The following is a 25646-nucleotide window of genomic DNA, read 5'->3' as shown; positions in this document are numbered from 1 at the left end:
ATACACTGCTTAAATGTCAGAAGTAATTTTTTTTCCTATGCTTACTCTTTTTTCTCTTTAAAACCACGCAGCATTCGGCAGCTCAGCGATATCTTAATTTGATTTAAAAAGTTTTTTTTTCCTCGAAATTTAGCACGTGTCTAGTTTTCCTTCTCGGTCCATAAGTTGTACGGATTGCTAGGTATAGCGTATTCTCTACAGACTGGCGTCCTTCGCAAGTATACTTTGACGGCGCCCGTAGAAGCGAGGCCGCTAAAAACCCCGATATAATCGGATAGGAATATCAGGTTCGAGAACCATGGCTAGCTTATTAAAAGATCGCGCGGGGGCATTTTTACAGATCGATAGATTTCGCAGCTGCAGTTCTGTGCGTGCGCGCGTGTGTGCGAGAGAGAGAGAGAGAGAGACAAAGTTAATATTTACTTTGCGGAACAGTGGACAAGTCGATAAAAGTAACATTTCTTCGTACCCCCGCTACTTGACATTGGTGGAAGGGAAGGGGGATATGACACAAAAGGGAGAGAGTGAAGATGTGAGATGATGGTATAGAGTGAGCTGAGTACACAGTGCCTAAGGCAGAGATCATTGTCTCTTCGGCGCTACGAAAGGCCTGGAAGTTTTCCGGATAGTGATAAGACCTCGAGGCCAGACACCTGTATAGCCTCGACCTCGGTCAGGCGTTCGTTCATTTTCCCGTTATTCTCGGGTAGCTGGATAATTAAGGAGCTTGTGATAACTGTCAAGTGAACCATAATTCTTGTACCATGTGCACGAAGTAGAATGGGCTGCATAGATTGTACTTCAAGAAAGACAGTTGGGTTTTGATGCCCCATCGGCCAGCGCTGACGAAGGAGGAAAAGCACAACGAAGACGAAGTTGACGAAGCTCAGGCTGTCAAAAACGAACGCTGGACTGCTCAGTATATAGCACTGTTCTTGCAAAAGTTGTGGCTGTCCACATTAATCGTGGGATTTACCACTTTAGAGTAGAGACAAAAAATGAAGTACACAAAGTGAATTGGTATGTGAATCGTTTTTGATCTCATTTTGTATTAACGTCTGCCCTTAACAACTCCATAAGTGCAGCAGTTCAATGCACAGTATTCCATGACACTTTTAAAAGAACCGATTGTTTTGGTAAGGTAACAATAAATATTCAGGATTTTTCACCTTAGACCCTACACAATTTTTAAACGTAGGCTTTTCGAGTTAGAAGAGCGCTTTTTTCGGCATTGCATTTCCAGTGGTGTAGTAGATCACAATAAACCTAAGAAGTGCTCACTAGAAAACTAGTTAACTAATATTGAATAGTAATCTTTTAACTGTAGCTGTTAGGGGCCTTAATTATAGGTAGGCGTATAGCCTACCGTAAGTAATATCCACATCAGCTTTAGAATATCGAGAACGTGGATACCGTCGGGGCTCTAGCCCAACAAAGTTTGGCTATTTCAACGAGCTACGTGCACCGGAGAGGCTTCTTTACCGGCAAGCTTCTCGAAAACGCATGTTTTTTGCCGCGATGTAGCCACAATTTTTTGGGCCACCAAGCCGAGGGTTAGCACGTTTTGGAAATTCTAAAAACTGATATAGATATTATTACTTACGGTGGAATACACGCCTCCCAATAACTAAGGTGTCTAAGAGTAATAGTTAAAAAGTTAAATATTCAATACTAGTTAACCAGCCTGCAAGATAGCACGTCTTAGCTTATTCTGATTACAATGCTATGCCGAAAAAAGCGCTCTTATAACTCATAAAGCCTATTTTTAAAATTTGTGTAAAATCATCGGGGAAACACCGTGTATTGTCGAGATTAAAGGTCATATTTTGGAGGCTGCTAACCAGCTTTATCTAACGTTTGGCGTAGCAAGCTTTGATGCCGTACATAAAATGCAATGCACTTTCGTGAAGAAGCTAGCATTCTAACCAGATTCTCAATGATGTTGAGCAAAATGAGTATTGCCTGCTTTCCTTCCCGAAATATACAGTGCGGTTGAAATGCAAGCTAACACTGTCAGTTATTTGTTACTGTAATAAAAACGAATTTCTTAGCTAGCCAAATAAACTACAGAAACAAAACCGGATTTGGGTTTGCTGTAGTAATCCGCTACACCTCAAAAAACGCTCCACTCAAGCATACGAGGAGCTTTAAACAAGTTCTGTACATGAGTGTGGTGCAATATACGTAGGTGCGCTGTTGCAATGTTGCTCGCAGATTGCTTCATGCTTCTTGGTAACGGTTACGAGGAACCATGGTTTTCCTGTCTCATTTAACCTTGCATCGCAGCGCAGTGAAGGTCACTCTGCGGCAGTTGCTCTAGTGAAACACAACATGAAACATCGTGTAACGATCGAATTTTACAAAAATGAACGGAAGCTATAAAGGGAATATCCATGAGCGCTTGAAGAACGCGTATGCAGACCGTGCGTAAGCTGTAATGTTCGACTCACAAACGCTAGGTCTTCTTTTTTAGCCATGGCAGGGTGACTTTGATAGATGGCACGCGGGATGGTCGGCCAGCGTAAGTAACCTGGAAAAAAAAGAGAAAAGAAAAATACGTCAAACCGCCTACCCAGCACATTCGGCAGGGCAGAGGTGGTCCTTCTTCGCTAAGCCTCGACTGGGCAGCTTCTGTCGCCAGCAAGGCTACACTTTATAAACCCGCAATCATACCCGACTCCTACGTGTCCAGAATTCCCGGCCAGAAGCACGGCCGAACGTCTTCTGTGGTGTTGCCCTGCCTTTCATGAGGCCCGGGAGATGGCACTACAGTCCCTGGGCAGGCGCCGACCTGGCATGCTGCACGAGAGGATCCATCCGCCATTGCACATCGGGCCTTACAACACACTCCGGCTCTGGCTGGCTTTTCTGGAACACTTGAAAGAAGCGGGATGGCGGGGCCATTTTTTCGCGTAGCTGACCACGGGATCGCACCACCTTGAGGAAAGGGATACCAGCCCCATCTGCAACCTCCATAGAGCCCCTAATTTCTGCCGCAAGGCTTCAGCCTGTTAAATACATAAATAAATAAGCATCAGACAAACATGCCTCGAAGTTGAAGACGTGGTTGTGACCAATAGGCGCAAGACGATTGTTAAATTCCCACGAAACCCTGACATTAAAATTTTGCCCGTAAAAACTATCCTGCACGAACATTTGAGCGCAAGTTTTTGAATCGTAGTTTACTGCGAAAATGTCAACTGAAATGGGAAAAAGAAATGGAGTGGAATGTTTCCAGAAATATTTGCCGTTATGAACGCTTATCGGAGAAGCTATTCCGGGCACGTGGTTGCAGCGGCATTACACCTGGGCCGACGACTGGGATACCTAGAGAAAAAAGAATGCATTACCGCGGGGCACTAGAATTCTCCTTCAACCATCAAATTCAGTACAGTACAGCGCCCATCAATCTGCCCGGGTTCGAACCCGACCGCGGCGGCTGCGTTTTTATGGAGGAAAAACGCTAAGGCGCCCGTGTGCTGTGCGATGTCAGTGCACGTTAAAGATCCCCAGGTGTTCGAAATTATTCCGGAGCCCTCCACTACGGCACCTCTTCTTCCTTTCTTCTTTCACTCCCTCCTTTATCCCTTCCCTTACGGCGCAGTTCAGGTGTCCAACGATATATGAGACAGATACTGCGCCATTTCCTTTCCCCAAAACCAATTATTATTATCAAGCTGAAAGCAATGTCGGAGCAAGCAAAAGATCATGGCGACAGGTTTTTGGACGAGATTAGTGTTCTCATGAATCGTTACTTACTACCCCTAATAAATATAACAGCAGCCTATTATGGCGAAGTGTTGCTTCGGTTTGCTTATGTCGTTCGAAGACAGTGCCGAACAAACCGAGCGAACAAAAATTACTGCTTTATGTCGAAACCGCGGCGCGCATATCTCGCGTTCTACGATATGAAGCACGTGATGGGGGGCGCAGAGAGAGAAATACCTTATCATTTAAATAGATATGGTCCTCGTTGTGACTGTATCCTCTTTCAGTTTTGACATTTGAGTGGCCAGCTGCGAGGACACAGATTTTTTTTTCAGATAGCGAGCTCAATGTGGCGTCAAATGATATCTTGAGCTGCGACAAGTTTTATTTTTTCCTTCTGGAATCAGAGAACTTGGACGTTGTTCTGCGGATGCGTGGATGTTTGGAAAAGAATGAAGGAAAGGAAGGAAAGAAAGTAAGAAAGAAAAAGGAAAACTGAAGGAGGTGCGACGGCTAAGATGAAATATAAAGATGTGTTCCTGGACGTGGAGTTCTTACTCGTATGTTAAGCTTAGAGTTTGTCGAATGACCTCATTATATACGCACTTGTTAAAAGACACGGTGTGCTTACTGGGCTTCGCGAAGCAAGACATCGGTATTCTTATGTCTGCGCCTACACGTTAAAAAAAGAAAACTGACCCGTGGAACCTGTTCGTTCGTGACACACCACGGTTACGGCCGGTTTCACATCTACATGCACTCATTAGACTGCCGGCAGTTTTCCCATGCAAGGGGGTTGCTTCCTGGCTAAGACATTTCCAAGAAGCACTGCCTTAGCTCAGTAAAGGGACTATTCGGAAGTGGCACGAAGAAAACGAACAGGTAAGTGGTCAGGCTTCTCGACTAGCGCCAACTCGGCCCTGTCGGAACGTCGAACACGGCTGCACTCCCATCCTAGCGTATCGAATCTACCAAAATTACATACGCGATACGGATCCCGCACATCGTTACCTTATATGGGCCCCTGCTCATCAGGGGTTGGCAGGAAACGCGCTCTCTCACCGGGCTCTTTTCTCCTCCACACTTGGTCAGGAACCCGATTTTAATCCGCTCCATACCTTCAAAGATGTTACGACCTACTATCAAGACAGTCATCGCCTTTACCCCCTCCCATGAAAAGGCCTCAAGAAGGCGGATGAGCGGCTCTTTCTCCGCCTTCTCACGAATACATTGCTGTGCCCGGCAGCACTAAAACATTTGACCCCTCCTTTAATGGCAGCTGCCCGCGCTGTAGCGCGGTGTCTTCGGACACATATCACATGGTGTGAGCCTGCCCCTACAACCCGGATATTCCGCCCATGCCCAACCAACCAGGGAGGACTGGGAGGCGACCCTGCTCGGCTGCCACAACTTACAGGCCCAACAAGCCTTAGTCGGGCGCGGCCGGGCGGCGGCCACCGCCACGGGGGTCCCAAACTAGGGACCTCCACCTAGTGCTTGTAAGGACCACCGGTCCCTTAAGGGCTGATCCAAACATACCTCCTGTCCCTTCCTAATAAATGTTTTCACCACCACCGTATGCAGACAGGAGGGGGAGAGGGGAGAGAAAGTGAAGTGAAAGGGGAACCCACGAGTTTCGCCATGTAGCGCATCGCTCTCTGCACTGTATTCTACGTGTGTCAGCAAGCTGCATAGCAAGTGGTAGAAAAGGCGCCCTGCGATTCTTCGCGAGAGCCCGTAGTGTACGTGATTTTGCGACACTCTCCAAAATAATGGAAAGTATATGTGTGCAAGTAATGGATTTTTACGCGACAAAGCCGCACCTTGGCCTATAAAGCAAAGCGCCGTTCTGGCACGGCAAAGTTCATTTAGCTTTGTGAACCTGTCGCCGTCTTTTCGTTACCAAGAATTCAGTGAACCTCCTTTCTGGTCACTTTGATAAAACCCCAACACGGCATCATCCTTATTCCTGACAAAAGCAGCTGTCTATTTCTCGACGGCGTTCCTCCGTAGATGTTCAATGGGACAGTCAGCTTACTGCTCGTTGACTTCACAAAAAAAAAAAGGGCGAGGAAAAAAGAGAATGATATACTCGCTCGATTCTCGCTGGCACATCGGAGACGCAAGATAACGTCGCCATTGTGTTCTTTTACTCCTTGCTCTTATCAGTGCTAGCGCCATGTGGAACCCTCCGGCTGTATTGCTCGCGCTTAAGTAGCGCACTCTGTGCTTCGAAATTACTAGTTGAGTAGGTTTCTTCTGAAATCAGAAGCCAACTCCTTTCTTGTCTATCGTACGCCGGATAACACGTCATTCGGCGACACTACAAGGATGTATTGACGTCACTCCGACTTTCCAGAGCACTGAGCCAGTATGCGAACGCTGTAGTAATGGAAGTATGCGCAAGTCTTCCGAAACTCTGTGCCCATAGGCAGGCGACATTACACCAGCAACAGCTTACTGTTCCCTTCTTCACTTCGCAGATATCATCCTGGCGGTGGCGGATGCTATAGGCGACTGCCGACCTCTTGACCCTGTCAAGTGAAGAAGTGAGTATCCTCAAGTACCTTTAAATTATATAGTGTGCTGTATGCTGAGCATGCTTGCTTATTGGGAAACCAAGGCTGAATATTTCATGCTCTCAGCCTTTTCTTGGGTCGACGTATAAGAAATCAAATGAAAAAGCCTTTTTTCGGTCACGCATGGCTTAGTTAGAAATTGCTTGAAATCTGTGCATATTTATGACTCGTGATATCGCGACCACACAATCGCCCCGTGGCAGAAGCTGAAACTTGGCTCTACGCAGGGTCTAAGCTAATATTCCCAAGTTTAAACACGTTGTAAAGCAGGTAGATAGAGCGAAATCTCTTGCAATGGTTGAGGTTACAATTCTCTGTATTTATTTACCCCTTAGAACCTCGCAAGGTCATTGTAAGATTCAGAGGCACAGTAGTTTTAAAAACTACACGTTCCACAGCTTCGGCGGCAGGAGCGGCTGGTGTGTAGCGGGCACTTTTTAAAAGAGTCAACGTAAAGAATATAAACCGCGCTTTTTCCGTAATAAGATATGCAATGCTTCCACCAAAAAAAGAAAAAAAAAACAATCTGTACCACTTGGCAGCTTGACTTCGCGCGACCCTAGGCTTTCTGCTATAGCGCTACTATAGAGAGCGAGGCCGCGAGACATCACGTTGCCTTGGCGAATTTTTTGCGCGCTTCAACCTCACGCGCGCTCTCCACGACGTGCATAAAGTCATCCGAGCATTCAGGCTCCCTGCTCAGTAGCGAGCGTCAGTGGCGAAACAGACGAGCGTCGTGCATGAAATTTATCAGGCCGTATACGTACTCCTGTGAGAGTGAGGACACATTCTGTCGTCATTCGGTTAACCCTCCCAGCACGCGCCCGACTTAGCCAGAGTTTAGCCAGATTGAGATAGCAGCGCCGCGATGCGGCCCCACAGCCGCTGCTGCCGCCGAAGCCGTAGGCCATGTATTAGTGCACAAGCACTGTTCGATGGGGGTACAGCCAGCGAGATCCTGCGATGTTTGTGCCATCACTGCCGACAGCGCCGCCATCCCACAACTTCGTTTACACTTCTAGATAGCGCCCCCGCTTGGCCCATACTCACGTACCCGCTCCCGACGCGCGAGAGCCATCGACGTCGATATCACGCTAGCAGCCGATTCGCGACTACGGCTGCGCGTTGCTCGTGCCGTGTCTTTTCACGTAGCTGGCTTTGAGCCGGGGTTCATGCAGTTCCGCTTTAGCACGTTCATAGAATTTAGGCGAAAATTCTGTCTTTTTTGTTGAACACGACGGTTTATTTCTGACTTATTATTCTTCAGTAAAGAGTCAGAAAACCGTAACCTATAGATACGCCAGATCCACTCCAAGTAGCCATGCTTAGGCGACCAGTTCTTTCTGTGTGCCTTTAAGAAACGCAACGCACGTGTCTTTAATGCTAAAAAACTCATTTGCAGCTTCATTTATTTATTTTTTTTTTTTTTGGGGGGGGGGGGGGGGTTCTAACCCGTCCGCGGCAGCTGCGTTTTTATGGAGGCAAAACGCTAAGGCGCCCGCGTGCTGCGCGATGTCAGTGCACGTTAAAGATCCCCAGCTGGTCAAAATTATTCCGGAGCCCTCCACTACGGCACCTCTTTCTTCCTTTCTCCTTTCACTCGCTCCTTTTTCCCTTCCCTTACGGCGCGGTTCAGGTGTCCAGCGATATATGAGGCAGATACTGGGCCATTTCCTTTCCCCCCCAAATCAATTAATATTATTATTTTTATTTATTTATTTATTTATTTAGTTTAGTTTAGGTCTATATAATTGTTTTTTTTGGGGAAAGGAAATGGCGCAGTATCTGTCTCATATATCGTTGAACACCTGAACCGCGCCGTAAGGGAAGGGATAAAGGAGGGAGTGAAAGAAGAAAGGAAAAAGACGTGCCGTAGTGGAGGTCTCCGGTATAATTTCGACCACCTGGGGATCTTTAACGTGCACTGACATCGCACAGCACTCGGGCGCCTTAGCGTTTTTCCTCCATAAAAACGCAGCCGCCGCGGTCGGGTTCGGACCCGGGAACTCCGGATCAGTAGCCGAGCGCCCTAACCACTGAGCCACCGCGGCGGGTCACCAAAAGCATCAGAATTGAGATTCTGGCATTGCTTTTAGGAATCGTTCAGTTACTCTTGGCTGATATAAACAGTACTTCGCACAGAAAATAAATACGACGATAGCTTCGAAAAGAGAAAGGGCGCCTCCCCATCAAGTGGTTTACGCACACTAAATTGCCTTACCTCTTTATTACTGGCAGCTGCGGATTGTGACGTCCATGTTGCTATTCGGCAAGCAACGCCGTTCACCGTATGGGGCATAAAAGGCAGTGCTGATGAAGAGACAGCGAAAATTAGATCCGACCAAAATACCGCTTCTGGGCGTGAAATATGATTCTGGGTTCGATCCCGACCGCGGCGGCTGCGTTTTTATGGAGGAAAAACGCTAAGGCGCCCGTGTGCTGTGCGATGTCAGTGCACGTTAAAGATCCCCAGGTGGTCGAAATTATTCCGGAGCCCTCCACTACGGCACCTCTCTCTTGCTTTCTTCTTTCACTCCCTCCTTTACCCTTCCCTTACGGCGCGGTTCAGGTGTCCAACGATATATGAGGCAGATACTGCGCCATTTCCTTTCCCCCCCAAAACCAATTAAAAAAATATGAAATGTCTGATTATGGTTGACAGGAAGCATTCCTTTAATTTTAATTTTTTGCCTGCATTGAGAGAAGTCTTTATGTCTGTGTTTTCTGTAGCGTGTCCTGCTCACATTTATTTTATGGTCGGATGGAATCAGGAAACTTCATGCGCCGATGTGGCGATAATTTCACTTCTTCATGCAGTAAACGCAACAACAGACTTCGTCTCGTATAAACGAGCGTTTATATTCCCAAGCTGGATGTGGCGTTATCACACGCGTCGAGAGCGTGAGGTCCTCAGTGGGGTCTTTCCTGACCCTGTCAAAAACAAAGGGTCACACATTTAAAGCACGCGGTTCAAGGAGCAGAACCAGCGGGAAATATGTGCCGTTATTATTCGATGCGCTCAACATCGATGAAGTCACGTACGGCCCGAATGACGTCACAAACCAAAGCAGCGCGTTGCATAGCCAGGCAATAGCGCACAAACAACGGCCCAGAATCCCACGTCCGGGTCGTTCGCCCACATCGGTTAATATGCACGTAGCTTGCATAACAACAGCGCCCACAAGGGACCTGCTACATGTGGATCACGAAGCGGGCGCTGTCGTAATGACGGAAACGTGGCCTCGTCCGCGGCGCTCGGAGAATTTTAGATGGTGTGACCGTCCATGACTGCGGAGGCGCACACGCAGCGCACTCTGGCTCATATCTCCTTCAACGACATAGAGATGGCGCTATAGTGACCAAAGCCGCAGAGGTAGTTTGTGCTCCATACGAAGGGGGGTGGGGCAGAAAAGCGCAAAGATTAGCAAACTTACTTCCAAAGCACGCCAGCTATGTGAGAAAGCCGCTATTTTCGCGGCCAGGAAATATTCTCGGAGCTAGGACCTGAAAATGTCTCCTAATTGATAGCGGTTGCTTTCGGCAAGTCCTGCAAAGCCCTTACCGCCGCAGTTATTAAGGACATGACATCGCGGTGAGCAAGAGTGGACTAAGGCCTATGTCGATTCGATATCGAAGGAACACTAGACGCGTGTTCGCGTTGTTCCGCCATTTGTTGTAAATGTTATCTGTGGCTGTCTACATTGTATTCGACGACAAAAGGAAACGTACGATTAAAACTGGGCTCTCTGGATAGGAAAATAAATTTGTACTTTCGCATTGTCTTATTTGCATAAAATCTGAAACTGCGAAATTTGCATAAATTTGAAACTGTGCATACGGATAAGCCAAATCCCAAGTTGAGCCAGTTCGCAAGCAGTCGACTACCAGTGTAGTGGTGGGAAGGCTCGGGAGAAGATCCTGAGAATTTTGCGGAAAAAATACGCTGTTTTTTTCTGTTTTTCTCCCGAGGCATTCATCAAAAGCCTGGTTTGGACCAGCAGAATTGAGTTTCGTGGTAACATAGAGCATAAAAGGCAAGGATTACACAATTGACTAGACTGGCGCCAGACCCGTTGTGTCGTTTCTGGAAAGCACAGAAGGCACGTTAGTGTCCTTTCCCCAGTTTCATTTCGTTGCTGCGGAGAAAGTATGAATACACATTCTGACGCTCTTCAACATACGTTACTTAAATTTTCTTGCAACGAAATCGAAAAAGAACGGGTAATGTGCAGAACGGAAGAAGGGTGCGTAGTCAAGATGAAAAAATAATTTCTAAAATAAACGAAGGCAAGTTTTTAGTTTTGGAGCCTCGTGTTCAGAAGCTGATGCTGTATACGCAGGTCTGAAATTCAGATCGCAATGTAAGGTAATAAATAGCCCGATTTCACGAGCAGTTACTTTACGCCAGCGCCGCCGCGATGCACTCTGGGAATTGTACTCCGGCCGGCAGGCGCGTCAGCGCTGTGCGTGGTGTGCGCGCGTCAAGAAGTCCCGTTTGAGTTGCAACTCATTGTTTCTTCGCATGTATATTTATTTTGTGGTACAAAAGGATTGAAATGAGGGGCGTCATATGCCTCAAGAACAGCACGATGCAGAGGGCCCCGGATTTTTGGTTTTCTCAAAGAGGAGAAAAGCCCACAAAATGGAGCTTAAAAGCCTGCCATGAAAGACAACTGAAGAAATTATTCTATTCAGCGCGTTTGGCTCTCTTGGCGCTATTGACCAGCGTACGATGAAAAATGGTGAATTCCGAAGGTGTAAAGCTCTCGCTTTGTGACAGGCGCTTACAATGACCTAAAAGGACTCCATCGGATTAACCTTCGTGCTGCACCTTCAATCCTTCTTTACAGATTTCTGGCCGATGCAGGTTTTGCTTGATTAAACTGTGTGAACTTTGATTATCACATTTAGGAGTTCGCAGTGCGTGCGTGCTTGACGCGAATATTCCCTAATCACACCTCATGATGGCATACTTGTAACAGTGCTTTTTTCTTTCATCGATTGAGAAAGAGTGGCTATGAAAGCGTGACACATGGGTATGTGATCGCAGGTAGTATTGCCAAGTTAGCAGCGTCCCATTTATACCGGAATATCATCCACACGTTACTCAGCATTTGCAACAATAACAAAAAAAAGAGCCAACCAATGTTTACCAATCTACCAACGTGTTCAGAGATATACTCCGAAAACAGAGTCAGGGGGTTCCACAGTAGGCGCAATGTTTCACGCTCAAAACTTGTACGGCTTGCTCCTCCTCTCATTCTGCACTCATCATACGCGCTTTAAACAGATCTCTTCAGAAAAACAGCGCAGCTCGCTCTGAATGTTCAGCTTTCTCGCCGGTGATCGACGGAGCACTTCGTGAATAGATTTATGTGTTAATTTGAATAGAAAATACAAGTCCGTGGCTATATTTAAACGAGGAGCACATCAGAAATTAAGGCAACAAATGTTTTGTGACAGAGAAATAGTGAATGCCTACAGAGATTCCAAGAAAAGTATAACAGCAAACTAATCGGAAGTCAGGGTTCACCGTTACCTGCAAAATATTGAACACGAAAGCTCTAGCAACAAGCGCATTGTCGTCGCCGCTGTCACCTCACTCCGTGCAGCAGCTGCACACCCTCTCAGCGCTGCACCGGGTTAGATTTGCACCACACGCCCCAAGATCCGTAGTCACGCCTCTGGTTTCTTTGTCTGAACGCAATAAATGACATGCCAGAATAAATATATGTGGTTTAGCCCTGGTTAAACCTGGAGTGACGCGATAGCTACATCTGGCCGAGTGGAACTTGGTCAGTAGAACTGCAAAGTCAAGTCTTTCGCCGCTCCGTTTCGCTGGGCGTTCCTTTTTCATCTCCGTCCCACTTGACACGGTACATGCGTACAGCTGTTTGTTGCCACTGTTGCGCGCCGCGCCGCCGGCAGCAGCAGCTGCTCCGCACCACGTGACCAACGGCCGCACCACGTGATCAACCCACGTGACCAACGCCGCCGCCACGGAGCTCAAGTGGTGCCACGCTGAAGGGTCGAAGAGGTGGCGTAGTGTAGCTATCACTACTAGGGTGCCTCAATGCCAGCGCCGGGGTGGAGACAACTTCAGCGGCGCCGCCATATTGAATCACACGGGATCAGCGGCGCTAGAGTTTGTAACGGCGCCGTTCATGCTCTCGGCGCGCTTCAAAGTGCTTTAAATCGAACGGCCTTTTGCAGCGCGAGCTACACTGGGCTACCAGTGGAGCATTTCGCGGTACATGGGAGAGACCAGTTGTGATTCAATATGGCGGCGTCGCTTAAGTTGTCTCCACCTGGGAAAGGAGGCGCTGACATTGAGGCACCCTAATCACTACAGACCTACTGAGAGAGGGTCTAATGTCAATGAAGGCGCCATGTAAAGCGAGCTGTCCTGCAGACGGCGCGGTGGAGGACTACAACTGAAGTTACGCATGGCGTCTCCTGGTGAACACGCTCATGCGCAGTATATACTTTTTGTGAAATCGGTCTATTGAAGATCTCGCATGCTTGTGCGCGCGGTAGCTTTCCAACGTGTTTTCACTCGGCTTTCTGCAATTACCAACTCTTAGAAACGCTGGCGTGGTCTTCCGTTGTCGTCTTGGTGACGTTGCCGGAAGCCAACCAGGCACCTCGAACGAAAGCAGCAGCCACAGCAGCCTCAGTTCTACATTCTCTCATTCCTAGCGGAGGACGCCCGAAGATGGGGCGGAGCGTGGCGTCCCTGAAGCGGGACCCGCGGTTCGGCCTGGACTCGCGCTGGAGCTGGATCACGGCGGGCTTCCTGAGCTGGGTGCTGTTCATCGGCACGTCTAGTGTGAGAGTAGCTGGCGTGCTCTTCTACGGAATCGTGGAAACCTACGGAGTGACCCGCCAGGAGGCTTCCTGGCCCGTCACCCTCAACGGATGCCTACTCAACCTGGGAGGTAGGAGACTTTGTGAGCGACCGATGTCCACTAGTGCGTGCCAACGGTAGGGGCGGGTGTGTCATCAGGGACATGGGGACTGTTACGCGAGACAGGCGTCCTCTCTCTTGCACAAATGCGTTGTCAGGTGCAGCGACCGGTGCAGCGGCCGGTTCAGTTGCAGGTGAAGTGCCGAAGGAGTGGGGTCAGCCCTCGTCGTAATATGCGATGAGGAGCGCTAAGGAGGTTAAGCTTATCTGAATGCAAGCTAGAGGCATCCACCCGTTTCTCGAGAAGCGTACAAGCTTCTCACCCACCCTGGTGCTCACCTTTCCTGGATGGGTGACTTGGGAAAAGAGCCTGCGCCTTCCAATTCTGTCACTGAGCTTCAACACGCACATCTTTTTTTTCTGTGCGTTTTTTTTTGTGTAAGGTTCCGCGAGAAAGCGCCATGACTAGGTGACGCTTTCGTTCCTAGAGAGGATATCAGGCAGCTCTGCAAACTAAAATTTTTCCGCATCGAAATAAAGTATTGAAGGAACCACGCTGTCTACAATAAGTGGCTCCTTGTTTTCAGCATCACCAGTGAAACTTTCTGCGAACACGCGTAGTGCACTGTTTTCGTACGTGCAGAATAGGTAATCTGCCTTGAGTATAATATTTAAACGTGTCTACAATCCCCGGTACACTGGGGGTGTACGAAAAGGCATTCAAGGGCCTCAAGAAAGCCTGCACTTCATTTATGACACAGGCTAAGAGCAGCAGCAATGAAAACAACCTTTTAAATGCCTAATCAGAAACAATTTATTATTCGCACGTAAGAAGGAAATAAACACTCCGCCTCAATCATGTAAATTTAAGCATAACATCACATAACTGGAGACAATACCAACTGCAGAATGAAACCGAAGCCATTAACGTTGCACTGTTAATTTTGAGCGTCGAACTAACATTTCCTTCCCTTTTTAAGCGCCGCATATTGGAAGCACTTCCCCTTCATTATGTCGTGACACATGGATATTTCGATGCGAATACTGAAATTTAGTAAGATTATTGTTAGCGCCTTAGTTCGTAGTATTTTCTTTCCTGTAAGTACGATGTCGTAAGTTATGAGTCTGTCTCTCTTTTTTTAGATATATCTCTGAACCTAAGCTGACGGGGTTGCTTCTGATCTGATGACTGGTGACCATGGCAAGGTTTTATAGACAAGTGTACGGCGAGTAGCGAATGTGTATGAAAAAGCGGCGCATGGGGAAAAAGAGGAGACGTCCACTTTATTACTACGCCATTTCGTTGCAAGATCTCGAAAAACAATACATCCGTAGTTTTTCTTATGGCTTTGGAAGTTACAGGCAGTAGAGAAATTAGCCTGTAACTATGACTGCCTTCCTTGATGCTTCCTTTGAAAATGGCTGACACATTAGCGACATTCAGTTTCCAAGAGCATATGCCAACACTAAGAACAAGATCGTATGTCAGAAAAGGGGGTTGTCTGATGAAAACGAGATTATTTTGATAGGATGTGGCTTTATTGCATCATTACCTTAGGCATTATAGCTCTTTCAACAAACTTCATGTCTCCGCTTCTGTGTTAGGCGCCATAAAAATTGACTTGTGCTGTCGCCACCTTTGCAGGACCTGTGATGGGAATGCTGTGTCGACGATTCTCGTGCCGAGCAGTTATCCTCGCCTGCTCCTTCATGACAGGCATCGCTGTCTCCGTCTGCTACTTTGCCGAAGGGGTCCTCTTCCTCAACATCTTCTTCGGCATTATCCACGGTGAGCCGTAGCAGCGAATCACCACGTTGGGCTGACGTCGCACGTGCGCAGAAGCCATCACTCCTCAGCCCCCCCCCCCCCCCCCCCCCACCCCTTTCGCTCTTTCAGCATGCGCCGTGCGCACGGAAGGCATATAACCAGTCGTTCCTTACAACAAATGAACCTCCCCGGGCGCAAGAAACAGAAGGGCGATAGTCATATTTGATTACTGAAAAAATTGCCCTGTTGTTACGCTCTCTTCCGTATGGCCTAAGCTCGGTGAAGAACTGAAAGGACGATTATGATACTCGGTGACTCGTTAATTATTACAGCGGATTTGTTGTGGGGATTTGTGCGATTGAATTATTATTCATTGTGGACGCTATTTGGTGTACTCAGGCCATTTCATTCAAAATTGCAGATATTTTCCCGGTAATTTTTTTGTGTGATATTAATTCATCAAATGACGCGCGACGAGCCCGTCGTTTCACCAACCCCCTACAATAACTCCCAGCAGGGCGCTCTAAGAACATGTACAGATAAAATAAAAAAAATACTACTTGCCCTTCACCAGTCAATCTTTGGTCCAGCCATCAGTGTGAGCTTGTGGCTGCACTTAAGACACGGTGCACTTGGCGGATGGTGGCACTGTCATACGCCGTAAGAAAAACCCATTTGCCATAGATAGCTTAACGGATCCCAGTACAGAGTTCCATGAGTTTATAGTGTGAAGGCCTCAATAAACCGAACGAGTAGAACTACTGACATCTGGCGCAGTCTTGTTGAGTGTCAAAACGAGCGAAAAAATCGGTCCATCGCTGGGTGCGCGACTATCGGAAGCAAAAGTTTACGGGTCGTGAGTGTCCGGAAAGATAATTATTTCGGCGCAGTTACGTGAACCATGCAGTTACCGGGGCGAAAAAAGAATAGCAACTTAGCTCAGCTTGGCCAGGATATGCGTAGCGAGAGCTACGTACGCACGCTTAGTCCTTCGAGCTTCATTCTTACGCTGACGGGCCTCTTCACGACAAGCAACGATTTCGGGGTCGTCAGAAGCACTGTCTCGTAGCCGACGAAGATGCCACGCGCAGTACAAGCGCTCACCGTCAGCTTCTTCACCCATGGAGCAACTGACTAGCAATGCGCATACCCTCAGGACTTTTATACGTCAAGCTCCATAGCCAGGAACAACTGCAACACCTGTTGAAATGCGCAGCTCGTTGCCATAGTAACGGCGCATGCGCACTTCTGGCTCCAGCTGACCACACGAAACGTGGCTCGGAGTAGCGTAGTGTAGCTCTCGCTACAAAGCTTGGACGACGCTTAACGTACACCCTTAAGAGTACAATGCGGTAGCATTAGAGATCCTTCGCACACTAGCACTTCTTCTGTTTCACAGATTCGGAGATCGCGGTGTGTCCTCGCACCATTACTGCCACAGTTTTGCAGCGGTTAATCGATTCGTCACTGCCACAGCATGTATCTGTTCCAAGCGCAGTCACCGGTGGGGCTTGAGAGACCCAGGTTGCTTTTCCTGAGCTCCCTTAAAACTATTGTTGGCACACAAGGTTCTGGGAGGCTGTTCATCTCTTGACCAATGAGCTGCTGCCTAGTGCCACCGCGGGAAGGTGGCAACTGCACTGGATTCACTGCCACCTGCCGCGGTGCACAAGTTGCCATCTGCCACCGGTGGCAGGTGGGCCATCAGTTTTTTCGTGACACGGACGGACGGGCGGACGAACATCGGCTTTTCTGGAGATTATGTCAAAGTGTGAGAAAGGCATGTTCTACTCACTGGTAACAATACAACGCGCTTGTGTGTAAGGCAGACGCCCAATAATTAATTTATATTTTTTTTCCGGGAGAATGCGCCCCATGAACCTTTGCCGCTGATAGTGAAGTACACGGGAATATTGCGAGGAGCACAACAGCGGCCATTGCACAGAAAAAAAACAAAACAAGTCGGTACTCAGTCGCAGCCACTAGCACATATACCACTGCAGTAACGTTCACCCACGGAGACATAAAAGTTAATTAAAAGCAGGCAACCTGCCCCAAACCCATAGGCTGCTGTACAAATTCGTTTTTTTTTTCTTGTCTACAACGCGTTGCTGCAAAAGCTGCATCCAAGACTGAAGCGCACTGCGCAGACAGCACTGCTCGTATTCAAGTACACTATAGGTGTAGCGGGTTTTCCCTTCAATGAAGAAAAGAAGAGATTAGTCCACAGGTTTAGAGCATTCCATATATGTCAGTAGTCTGTTTCTCTGCTTGGTCATTGAACCGTCATAGCGAAAACTGGCTGTTTGTCTTTAAAAAAAAAATCCCGAGAAACCCGTTTCCTGAGTAGGCCCTACATTGTACTGTCAGGCTTGAGCATCTGGTATTCACTACTGATACTTTTTATTGCCATACTGTGCTTGTGTGTTTGATTTCTCATTTTGGTACATACCGTTTGCATGGAAATGAACGAATAGAAGTTCCAAGCGCCTTTTTCGAGAATGAATAAGGTACATGTTACATGACCCGACATTTTTAAGGATTGCAATGCTCCCTGCCAACAAACGCCATTTGTCTGACACGCTTCCGCACTAATTAGTAAAATTGGAATACGGAACAAGCAGCATTGCTAAGACTGTGGTTATGTTTGCTTGTGCATAATTCTTACTCCGCACTAATACACCTCGACACTTGAAACAGTCGACTGTCGGGGTTCATTAGCGCGCAGTAAGGTTGAGGGAACAAGCAACCTGCATTCATTCTAATACTTACCAATAACAGATCTCTTAACCTTTCATTTTCCTCAGCCAGCCGTGCAGACAGGGAATAGGCTTAACTAGCAGGATCACAGAAATGAGTTTGAACACTTTTTTTAGCTCTGCCGCACGTGAAAAAGATTTCATTTAAATGAAGCAGGAATCTGTCCTGGTTCATCTTGGAAAGCACGGTCGATTGCAGTAGCCATAACTGTTTGAAACTAAACAAGAGGAACTCCTAGAGATTACATAATCGACATGGTGTGACAATTCTTTAAACTAAAATAGCTTTAAAAGAAGCAGGCATTTTAACATTCTGAAAGTACAGGCGCACTTGCACCACTGCTCCTAGCTAGGTACCATATTGGGGAATGGTTCGAGATTGTACAGGTGCTACTGCATCGGTCTCGTGTCGCCATCTATGTCGCGCTACAACAACCACTTCTCCGCTGTGTCTCCGCATTGCGTGCAGGCCTCACGCTGTCGGGGATATTCGTGACCGCGAACGTGCTGGTGTCCCAGCACTTTGAGCGGCGCCGGATCACCGCCTGCAGCATGATATTCACCTTCTGCGGCCTGAACACGTTCTTCGTGCCACCGCTGGTCGAGTGGTTCCGCACGGCGTTCGGGATACGCGGCGCCTTCCTCCTGCTGGGCGCCATCACGCTCAACACCTTCCCTGGCGCCATCGTGCTGCGCAGCCCCTCCTGGGTCACGGCCGCACCGACGCCGGCGCCTCCGCACAGGGCAGCGTCCTCAAAGCGCACCCCAGGTACTGGAAACACGGCCTCCAACGTTTGGCCTGCCAGCCCCTATTTGTAAATGCTGGCAGACACAGTGCGTGGCTGCGGTGACGGCATACGTGTACCGGTCCTCATCTCTTTCGTCTTGAAGCTTTTAGGGTTTCGATCCTTACCCCAACTCGCCGCGCGCCTTCCCGCAATTTCATGGCACGCGAGGCTTAAAACGATACCGCCACCGTGACAACCTTATACTTCGTTTAGCAGGAAGTCCTCAGTGGAGTGAAAGGAACATATCTGTTGTTAGTTTCAGTGCACGTGAAGATAGGATAGAAAAACTTTTAATGTCCAACAGAAAGAGGGCAATTAGAGAGCTACCCGCCTAGACGACGTCGGAAAGGTCTTGGCTCTGGACGGAGGCTTCGGCTATAGTCGGAGGAGCTTTAGCTTAGTTTCCGGGTCGGAGCTCATCAGTACGGCCTCCCATTGGTCTTTAGACTTCATGTGTCGTCCCTCCGGGGGGCTATGAGGACATTCCCATAATCCGTGATCCAAGATGGTCTTAAGTTCGCATTTTGCGCATTTTTCGGAAAATTGCCCTGAGTACATAAGACTCCAGAGGGCACGGTTTGGAAATTTGTAAGCTTGTAACCGGCGCCAGCTGATGGCTTATGGTATCTGGCTACGAATATATCCACTGGAGGAAGTCTAGCTCTTTGCAAACGATAACGGCTTGCTTTCGGAAGCCGTCGACTCGAAGTCGTAGCTCCCGCTCCACTGGGAACAAGGTTTGAAACGGCGTATAGGCACAACCGTGCTCCATCTAAAGAGGACGATTACCTAAGATGGCTTTCATTTCTTGCTTTTTCCACACTTAGCGACCACGCCCTTTTTGCCGACCACTGCTTTTGGAGGTACCAGTGAACAATGTGGTAGCAAAGAAAGCAGTAGATTATGTTTCACAAATTCGACTCGGCTATCCAACTAGGAGGAACATGGCGATAAAAGCTGCGGGCATCACGTACGAAGATAATTTGATAGTAGCCGTCCAGATGCGACCAATATTTTTCTGGGACACAAACATGCTACCGCATCTCGCACAGCAACACTACAACATACCCGATTATAGTTAATCCGATCACTATAAACATAGTTCACTATAACCCGATCATGATTACCGCTGTGCAGTGTTGGCAGCGCGGACGATTTCTCCGCGCCTACGAATCTATGTTTCGATAAAAAAATACAAAAATTGTAAAATTAACGTTAAACCTAAACAATAACTCATTCTTTTTGCCGACACTGAATACATAACAGCTTGATTGCAAATTCAAAGTTGTTCTTCATGCATTTCACTTAGAAAAATCACGTCGTTTCTAGCAATACTGAAATCATGACAACAACGACCGCCTGTTTTTCGCACATGTGGTTCAGAGCGGCGACTGCACGCCATAGTTGCGCCGCGCTGGGGCTGACCACATGAAGAACGATCAGCGCGCGGAATTGCATGGTTTTTTTCGTTGCCTGAGTTGTCCCTCGATGCATTCAGACATTTTTGTCAGAGTTTTGCTGTGAAAATATTTCTCGGGAGCGCTGTTACATGTATGTCTGCAAGCTAACGAGATCGATGATCCGCTAATTAAGTGTGATTAAGTCTGATGCCAGTTATAGAGAGAACATGCGAGCAGAAACTTCCACAGTGCACTCAAGTGCTCTCGGGAGTATGACAGCGCAGTTATTATCAGCACCCAGACTCATATTTTTAAACGCACGATTTGCCTGAACCAGAAGGACCTATGTAAATACGTGGCGCTCTGTGTTAAAACAACATCGCCGAGCACACATGACTGACGGGTGCAGTTAAAGCGCGAACAGTTTTGTGCGATTTTCTCTGTAACTGTATGCCTTATTATGGCATGCTGATATGGTGACAAGGCGCTTTCATATTCCTGGAGAGGTGTAATTAATGATGTCTAATTATTTTTGCCGTTCGATTGCTCAATACCCTCTCTTTCACTGTCGTCAGTGAGACAGACGATAATCGAATAGAATCGAATAGACAGAATCGAATAGAACTGAACGAAAATCAGAGGCTTTGCATTCATTACATGCCTTCCATTAGCTGAAAACGAACCAACTGAGGGAACAAGGCATGGTTAATGGCTCCTAGAAGACAGTGTACAGAAACAGGTGGCCTATTTGGTAGCTTTCCACCTCTACACATGCGATTAGAGTTCTATACTCATTCCGAGAGCTACGTCACTCTGCCATCAATAAAGGCCATGACGTCATCTACCAGTGGCTTCCAGGACACAGCGGCATTGCAGTCGTCCACCGCGCGGACGGGGCCGCGCGAAATGCCGACCAATACGGCGATTATGTGTCGGTCCACATTTCGAGAGCAGCCTGAGCGAGCAGTCTTTGAACACTTGCGCTGGAGATCGATTCTGGCCAGGTTTCGAACCAACGTCTACAGTCCCTTGACCCTGGCCGGAAACTCCGGCTTCCACCTGGCGGACCATGACGTGAAGCAACTTTGCTGTGTCACCCTGTGGCTGCTTTTACGAATCACTATAATTTGTTATCGGTATGGCTGATAGCCCTGCATGCGCCATCTACGGGTACAACGAGGCTATACCCTTAAAAAAATTTTCTTTAGATAGTCTTTTGACTGTCCATAGACCTCTGTCTATAAAGTCTATAGACTGTCTATAGACAAACCCTAGAGAACAGTCTATAGGCAATGCAAATCTTATAGACAGTCTATAGACAATGTATAGATTCATGTCCTACTGTTTTAGTAGACTTTTATCTATAGATAGTCCATAGACTATGTATAGACACAAAGAAATATCTATACGACGGCAGTAGACTCTATAGGAAGTCTATAAACTGTACATAGAGGATTTTGTAAGGGAGCGCATATTCTTTGTGTATGTCCTGCATACAGCGCTGAAAAATAGCCTCTTTTCCACGCGCTACAGCGTCTTGATCCACGCCGTTGTTCCCAGTGAGAAAGCGTCTGGCTCTGTTATCGAGAACTCTCAAAGCGAAAGTGGTCACGGCGATCGTCGGCGGTGAAGGCGCCGCAGGCATTGACCCGGTTCTTGAAGGCGTCGGGCCTGCACGATAAGCTGCGACTTAACCTTACGCCCACTGACTTCGCGTACTGACTTCAGTTTCCTGTTCTCATTCCTTTCTCCTGTGCAGGGTAGCAATAGAAGCTGGTTTCTTCTCACGGATGACGATGATGATGATGATGATGATGATGATGTATCCAGGCTTAATGGCACATACCCACGGCGGGGGATTGGCCAGGGTGCATTGAGGATACAAACGCACTCGTGGACAAGAAAATGAGTATTTGGATAATTTTCTGTCTGACTGGAATTTGTACAAAAAAGAGAAAAAAAATGGAAAAGAAAAAGCAGTCAATTCGCATTCTTGCAGAGCAATCCACCTGATGTTATTTATTTATTTATTTATTTCGTCACTATCACGGACGTTCAATCGTTACAGAAAGGAGTGGTAAAAAACTAATCAAAATCAAATACAAAAGGAGGGTTATTAACATAGATTATGAAGAAGCGCAGATTTTAATGTCTCTGGTTCTGGGATGGAGACGATGCAGGCGGGCAGGTGGTTCTAGTCTGAGCTGGTCTTGGGATTATGCAGTCGTGAATATAATCCCACACTGGTTTCAGGGCATATCCCTTGGCGAATGCCCCGAAGGACAGGAGAATCGGAATAGATAGAGGAAGCCCTAGTCGAGCAAGGGGGATCTCCAAGTAAATTCTCCCGTTTAGCCTCGCTGCCTTCCTTTCTTCTCCTCTTGATCCTATATTTATTTAATATAGGATATGCTTAGTAAAACTCATGAGCACGAAAAAACAAAACGGGTGCATGTTTATCAGGTAAACCACAAGCGACAATGACTGCCAAACTTTTCTGGCTCTTCTCGTGCGAAGCAGCACTGCAAACTTACAATCGTCGGGATTGCTTACCTGATATCCTGATCTTGCAATCCACCGGCTGTACACAAATCTCAGTCGTCGATGCAATTGATTTTAAATTTTCTGCAAAGCATGCATCGATCGGGCATACCACTCCGCCTCTACGCGGGAGACCGTTTTGAAATGCCAGACAGCGATATCTCCCTTGTTTCTCATTTGTTTCTTCACTCCATCGATTAAAAAAGACTATGTGACTGACACGATGGTGCTTCCATCGATAAACACGCGCGAGTTTATTGTGAAATTTTAAAACGAGCGGGATTCCAAACAGGCTGACCTCAAGAGTAGCCCCCTGCAGCGCCGCCATATTGGATTAATTGAGGCGCCCCGTCTAGGTCGTGAAAACTGACCTGCGTTACTAGGGTGATGAGCTCAGACCTCTGCGAGTGCTCCTGGTGTCATTTCGCTGCGAACAAAATCACTGCTTGACGTTGCCTGATGAGAAACCCGTGCGTTTGTGTGTCGCAGGCGAGAGGAGGACCTCACTGCGACGGCCCTCGGCCGCGCAGATCTCCCGGTCCGCTGTCATTGACGACTGGACGGGGAGCGTCAACTCCTTCGGTGCCCTTGACTTTGGCCCAGCGTCGCAGAATAACGAGGAACGCCCGGAGAAGACACTAAAAGAAACGGCGCGGCAGTTCCTGACCGTGTCCTTCCTGGTAGACGCCGTCTCCTTCACCATCGTGGTCTTCGGCATGGGAACCTTCATCCTGCTGTCTGTGGACCTCGGCAAAGACAGGGGAATTTTGCCATCAGACGCGGTGTATCTCTTGCACGCATTCTCTGCCGGAGACATTACCTTCAGGGCGTTGTGCGGTTTTGTGATTGATTCCGGACTGCTGTCCCTGGAGGCCGTGATGGTGCTAGGCTACCTCATGCAAGCGTTCGCCTTCGAATTTCTCGTATGGGCGGGAACATTTCCCATGATGCTGTTGGGCTCGGTCCTCATCGGAGTCAGCAATGGGTCCCGCATCTCCTTGCAAGCGCCATCTCTTATAAAGGACTTCGGAGTTGAATCTCTCCCGGTAATGATGGGCGGCATGGTTTTCTGCATTGGCGCCGGGTCTCTGCTTCGGCCCGCGCTCATAGGTAAGAGGTAACATCTGATGAAGACACGCTTACGCGGTATTAACGAGACTAAAACACCCAAATATAAAGTAAGGCGTAGAGGATGTGGATGAGGCACGCTGAAATGATTACTGCAGGTGTTTGCCTGGTAATCAACCTGGTAGGCTCCTCTAAATAATGTTGAAAAACCTGAAAGCAGAACACGTGCACACAAAATTCTCGCAAACTCAGAAACACACAAATGAATTTGAAAGGGTTCGAATAAGACCCACGCCCTCAGGGTAACTTAAGAAGGCTTTACAAGGCTTTTAAAAATAAGTCAAGATGCATAGACCATATGGCGAACACGACAAATGTGCATATTTCTCCATGCGTAGAGGTTTGTTAAGTGGGAAAATAGCGTAAAGCATGTGGCATGAGAGGCGTGTAAGTGTGATTCACCTACGCAACGCGTGCTCGGACCAGCACCAAGCCCTGTATGACCCGAAAATCTTGACCGCGCATCTGCGCCCTCATTTCAAAGACGTAGGGCAGTTAAATGAAATTACGAATGTTTTCACACAGAAAGCTGCATTACAAACACACCACTAACTCCTAGACATCAGAACATATCGCCCTGCCGCACAACCCTGAAGCCGGTCAGAGGAGCTGCTTGCTCAACGTGGCGGCGACGGTGGCTGTTCGCGCGTCGCCGCAGGCAGCAGAGCGCCAGGAGGGAAAACCAGGCATAGTACACCCGCTTGACTATATTGCTGCGTATATAGCGCCGCACAGAATGCACAAACCTTGGCCGGGTCTAAAATCTGGAGTTCGGGAGAAAACGTCTGCGAACCATGCTGCTGCTAGACTCGGTAGCGGTCTCCCAGCGCATTTCGCGGTTGCGACATCGCCCGTATACATGAAACATCTGCGGTCAAGTCATGCAAAGCGAAGTCGCAAATCGCCTAGCAGTCGCTTATCCTTCATATTGTTTCGTTATTTAAACGAGTAGAAATGACAAGGTCAAATTAATCTTCAAGTTGTATCCTTTATTAGTGTCAAGTCACTATTCTCAGTTTAAAGTTTCAACGTGCAGTCTTCATTACCAAGCCGTATCACAACGTAATGGTAGCCGCAGATGTTTATAGTTTCGTTTTCATCTAAAGAAAGGAACATGCTAAACACATGTTCAGGCTTCGTAAAGAGCAGTACGTCGCTAACAAGCAAACATCATTGCTCAGTTAGAGCACATGTTTTTTTTAAACGTCCGTTTCATTAATTAAGACAAGCTACATCCTAACTTACGTATTTGTTTGATTTCTTCATGCATTCCTTGCAACAACGCTAGACCAAAGATATCGTCGGTCCTGCTGCTCAGACCAACTGTAGCGTGCAACTTTCACATTGCTGTTCGCCTTCTGCACGTATCTAAGAACACATTGACATCGCAATATGTGCAGTATTGGAGAAAAGTCTTACGGCCACAGCGTTCAGCTGCAGCGAAATGAATGCTCCTAGAATGTTCCGTGCAGCAGAATATTCAAAACACAAGTCCAACAGGAGGCTTCTATACCGCAAGAAAAAACCTGCTAGCATTTCAAGGTCATTCGGCCCTTAATAGTGCCGTAATGGCTCTGTTATTTGGCTGAAGGGAAAGTCTTTGGCCTTAAGACTTTTGACCAACACTGTACAGTCATGTACAAAATTTTCGGGATGTGGATTCGCGGAAAAAAATTTTCTGCGTTATCTCACTGGCTACTCAGCTAGCACTTGTTCCTGCGGATGGAACATGCATGTTCCCGATGCATCTCTGCTTCTTATTAACCTGCATTGCCTGACCTCGCAGAAGTAAATTCTTTTTCAGCGATACCGCATCTCGCAAACTCTTGTCCATGAGACTATAAATTTGGGGCGCGACGAAAACCACTGTCGTGGCGAGAAGCACCAGATGTATTGGCGATTCACAGTTCCTTTGTTACTGAAGAAGAGTGCAGCAGCTGTCTTTGGAGCCAAGGCACGCCGCAACTATAAGTGACGTCATTTTATCGCGCAAAGCATTTAATATGCGCCCGAACTTCCCACGCATGGTGCAGCCACTTGGCGTCCGCTCGAAATAATATCGCAGGAT

General features: G+C 47.6%; 1 protein-coding gene across 5 annotated transcripts in view; it reads left to right on the top strand.

Moving 5' to 3' along the window:
• LOC144120592 (monocarboxylate transporter 3-like) overlaps window positions 1-25646 on the top strand; it is a 33645-nt gene that overhangs the window by 6781 nt on the left and 1218 nt on the right. For 3 of the 5 annotated variants that reach the window (XM_077653162.1, XM_077653161.1, XM_077653164.1), the window contains 5 exons: window positions 6192-6257; window positions 12987-13225; window positions 14840-14983; window positions 18191-18490; window positions 22940-23560. In XM_077653162.1, the coding sequence (XP_077509288.1) occupies window positions 13003-13225; window positions 14840-14983; window positions 18191-18490; window positions 22940-23560 (1288 nt within the window). In that variant the 5' untranslated portion in view covers window positions 6192-6257; window positions 12987-13002. Of the gene's footprint in view, window positions 1-6191; window positions 6258-12958; window positions 13226-14839; window positions 14984-18190; window positions 18491-22939; window positions 23561-25646 lie in introns of all 5 variants that reach the window. The other 2 variants (XM_077653165.1, XM_077653163.1) reach the window with 1 other exon arrangement.

The sequence above is a fragment of the Amblyomma americanum genome, chromosome 2 (genome assembly GCF_052857255.1).
Source record: "Amblyomma americanum isolate KBUSLIRL-KWMA chromosome 2, ASM5285725v1, whole genome shotgun sequence".
NCBI classification, from domain to species: Eukaryota; Metazoa; Arthropoda; class Arachnida; order Ixodida; family Ixodidae; genus Amblyomma; species Amblyomma americanum.
This window is presented reverse-complemented; position numbering and strand designations above follow the sequence as displayed.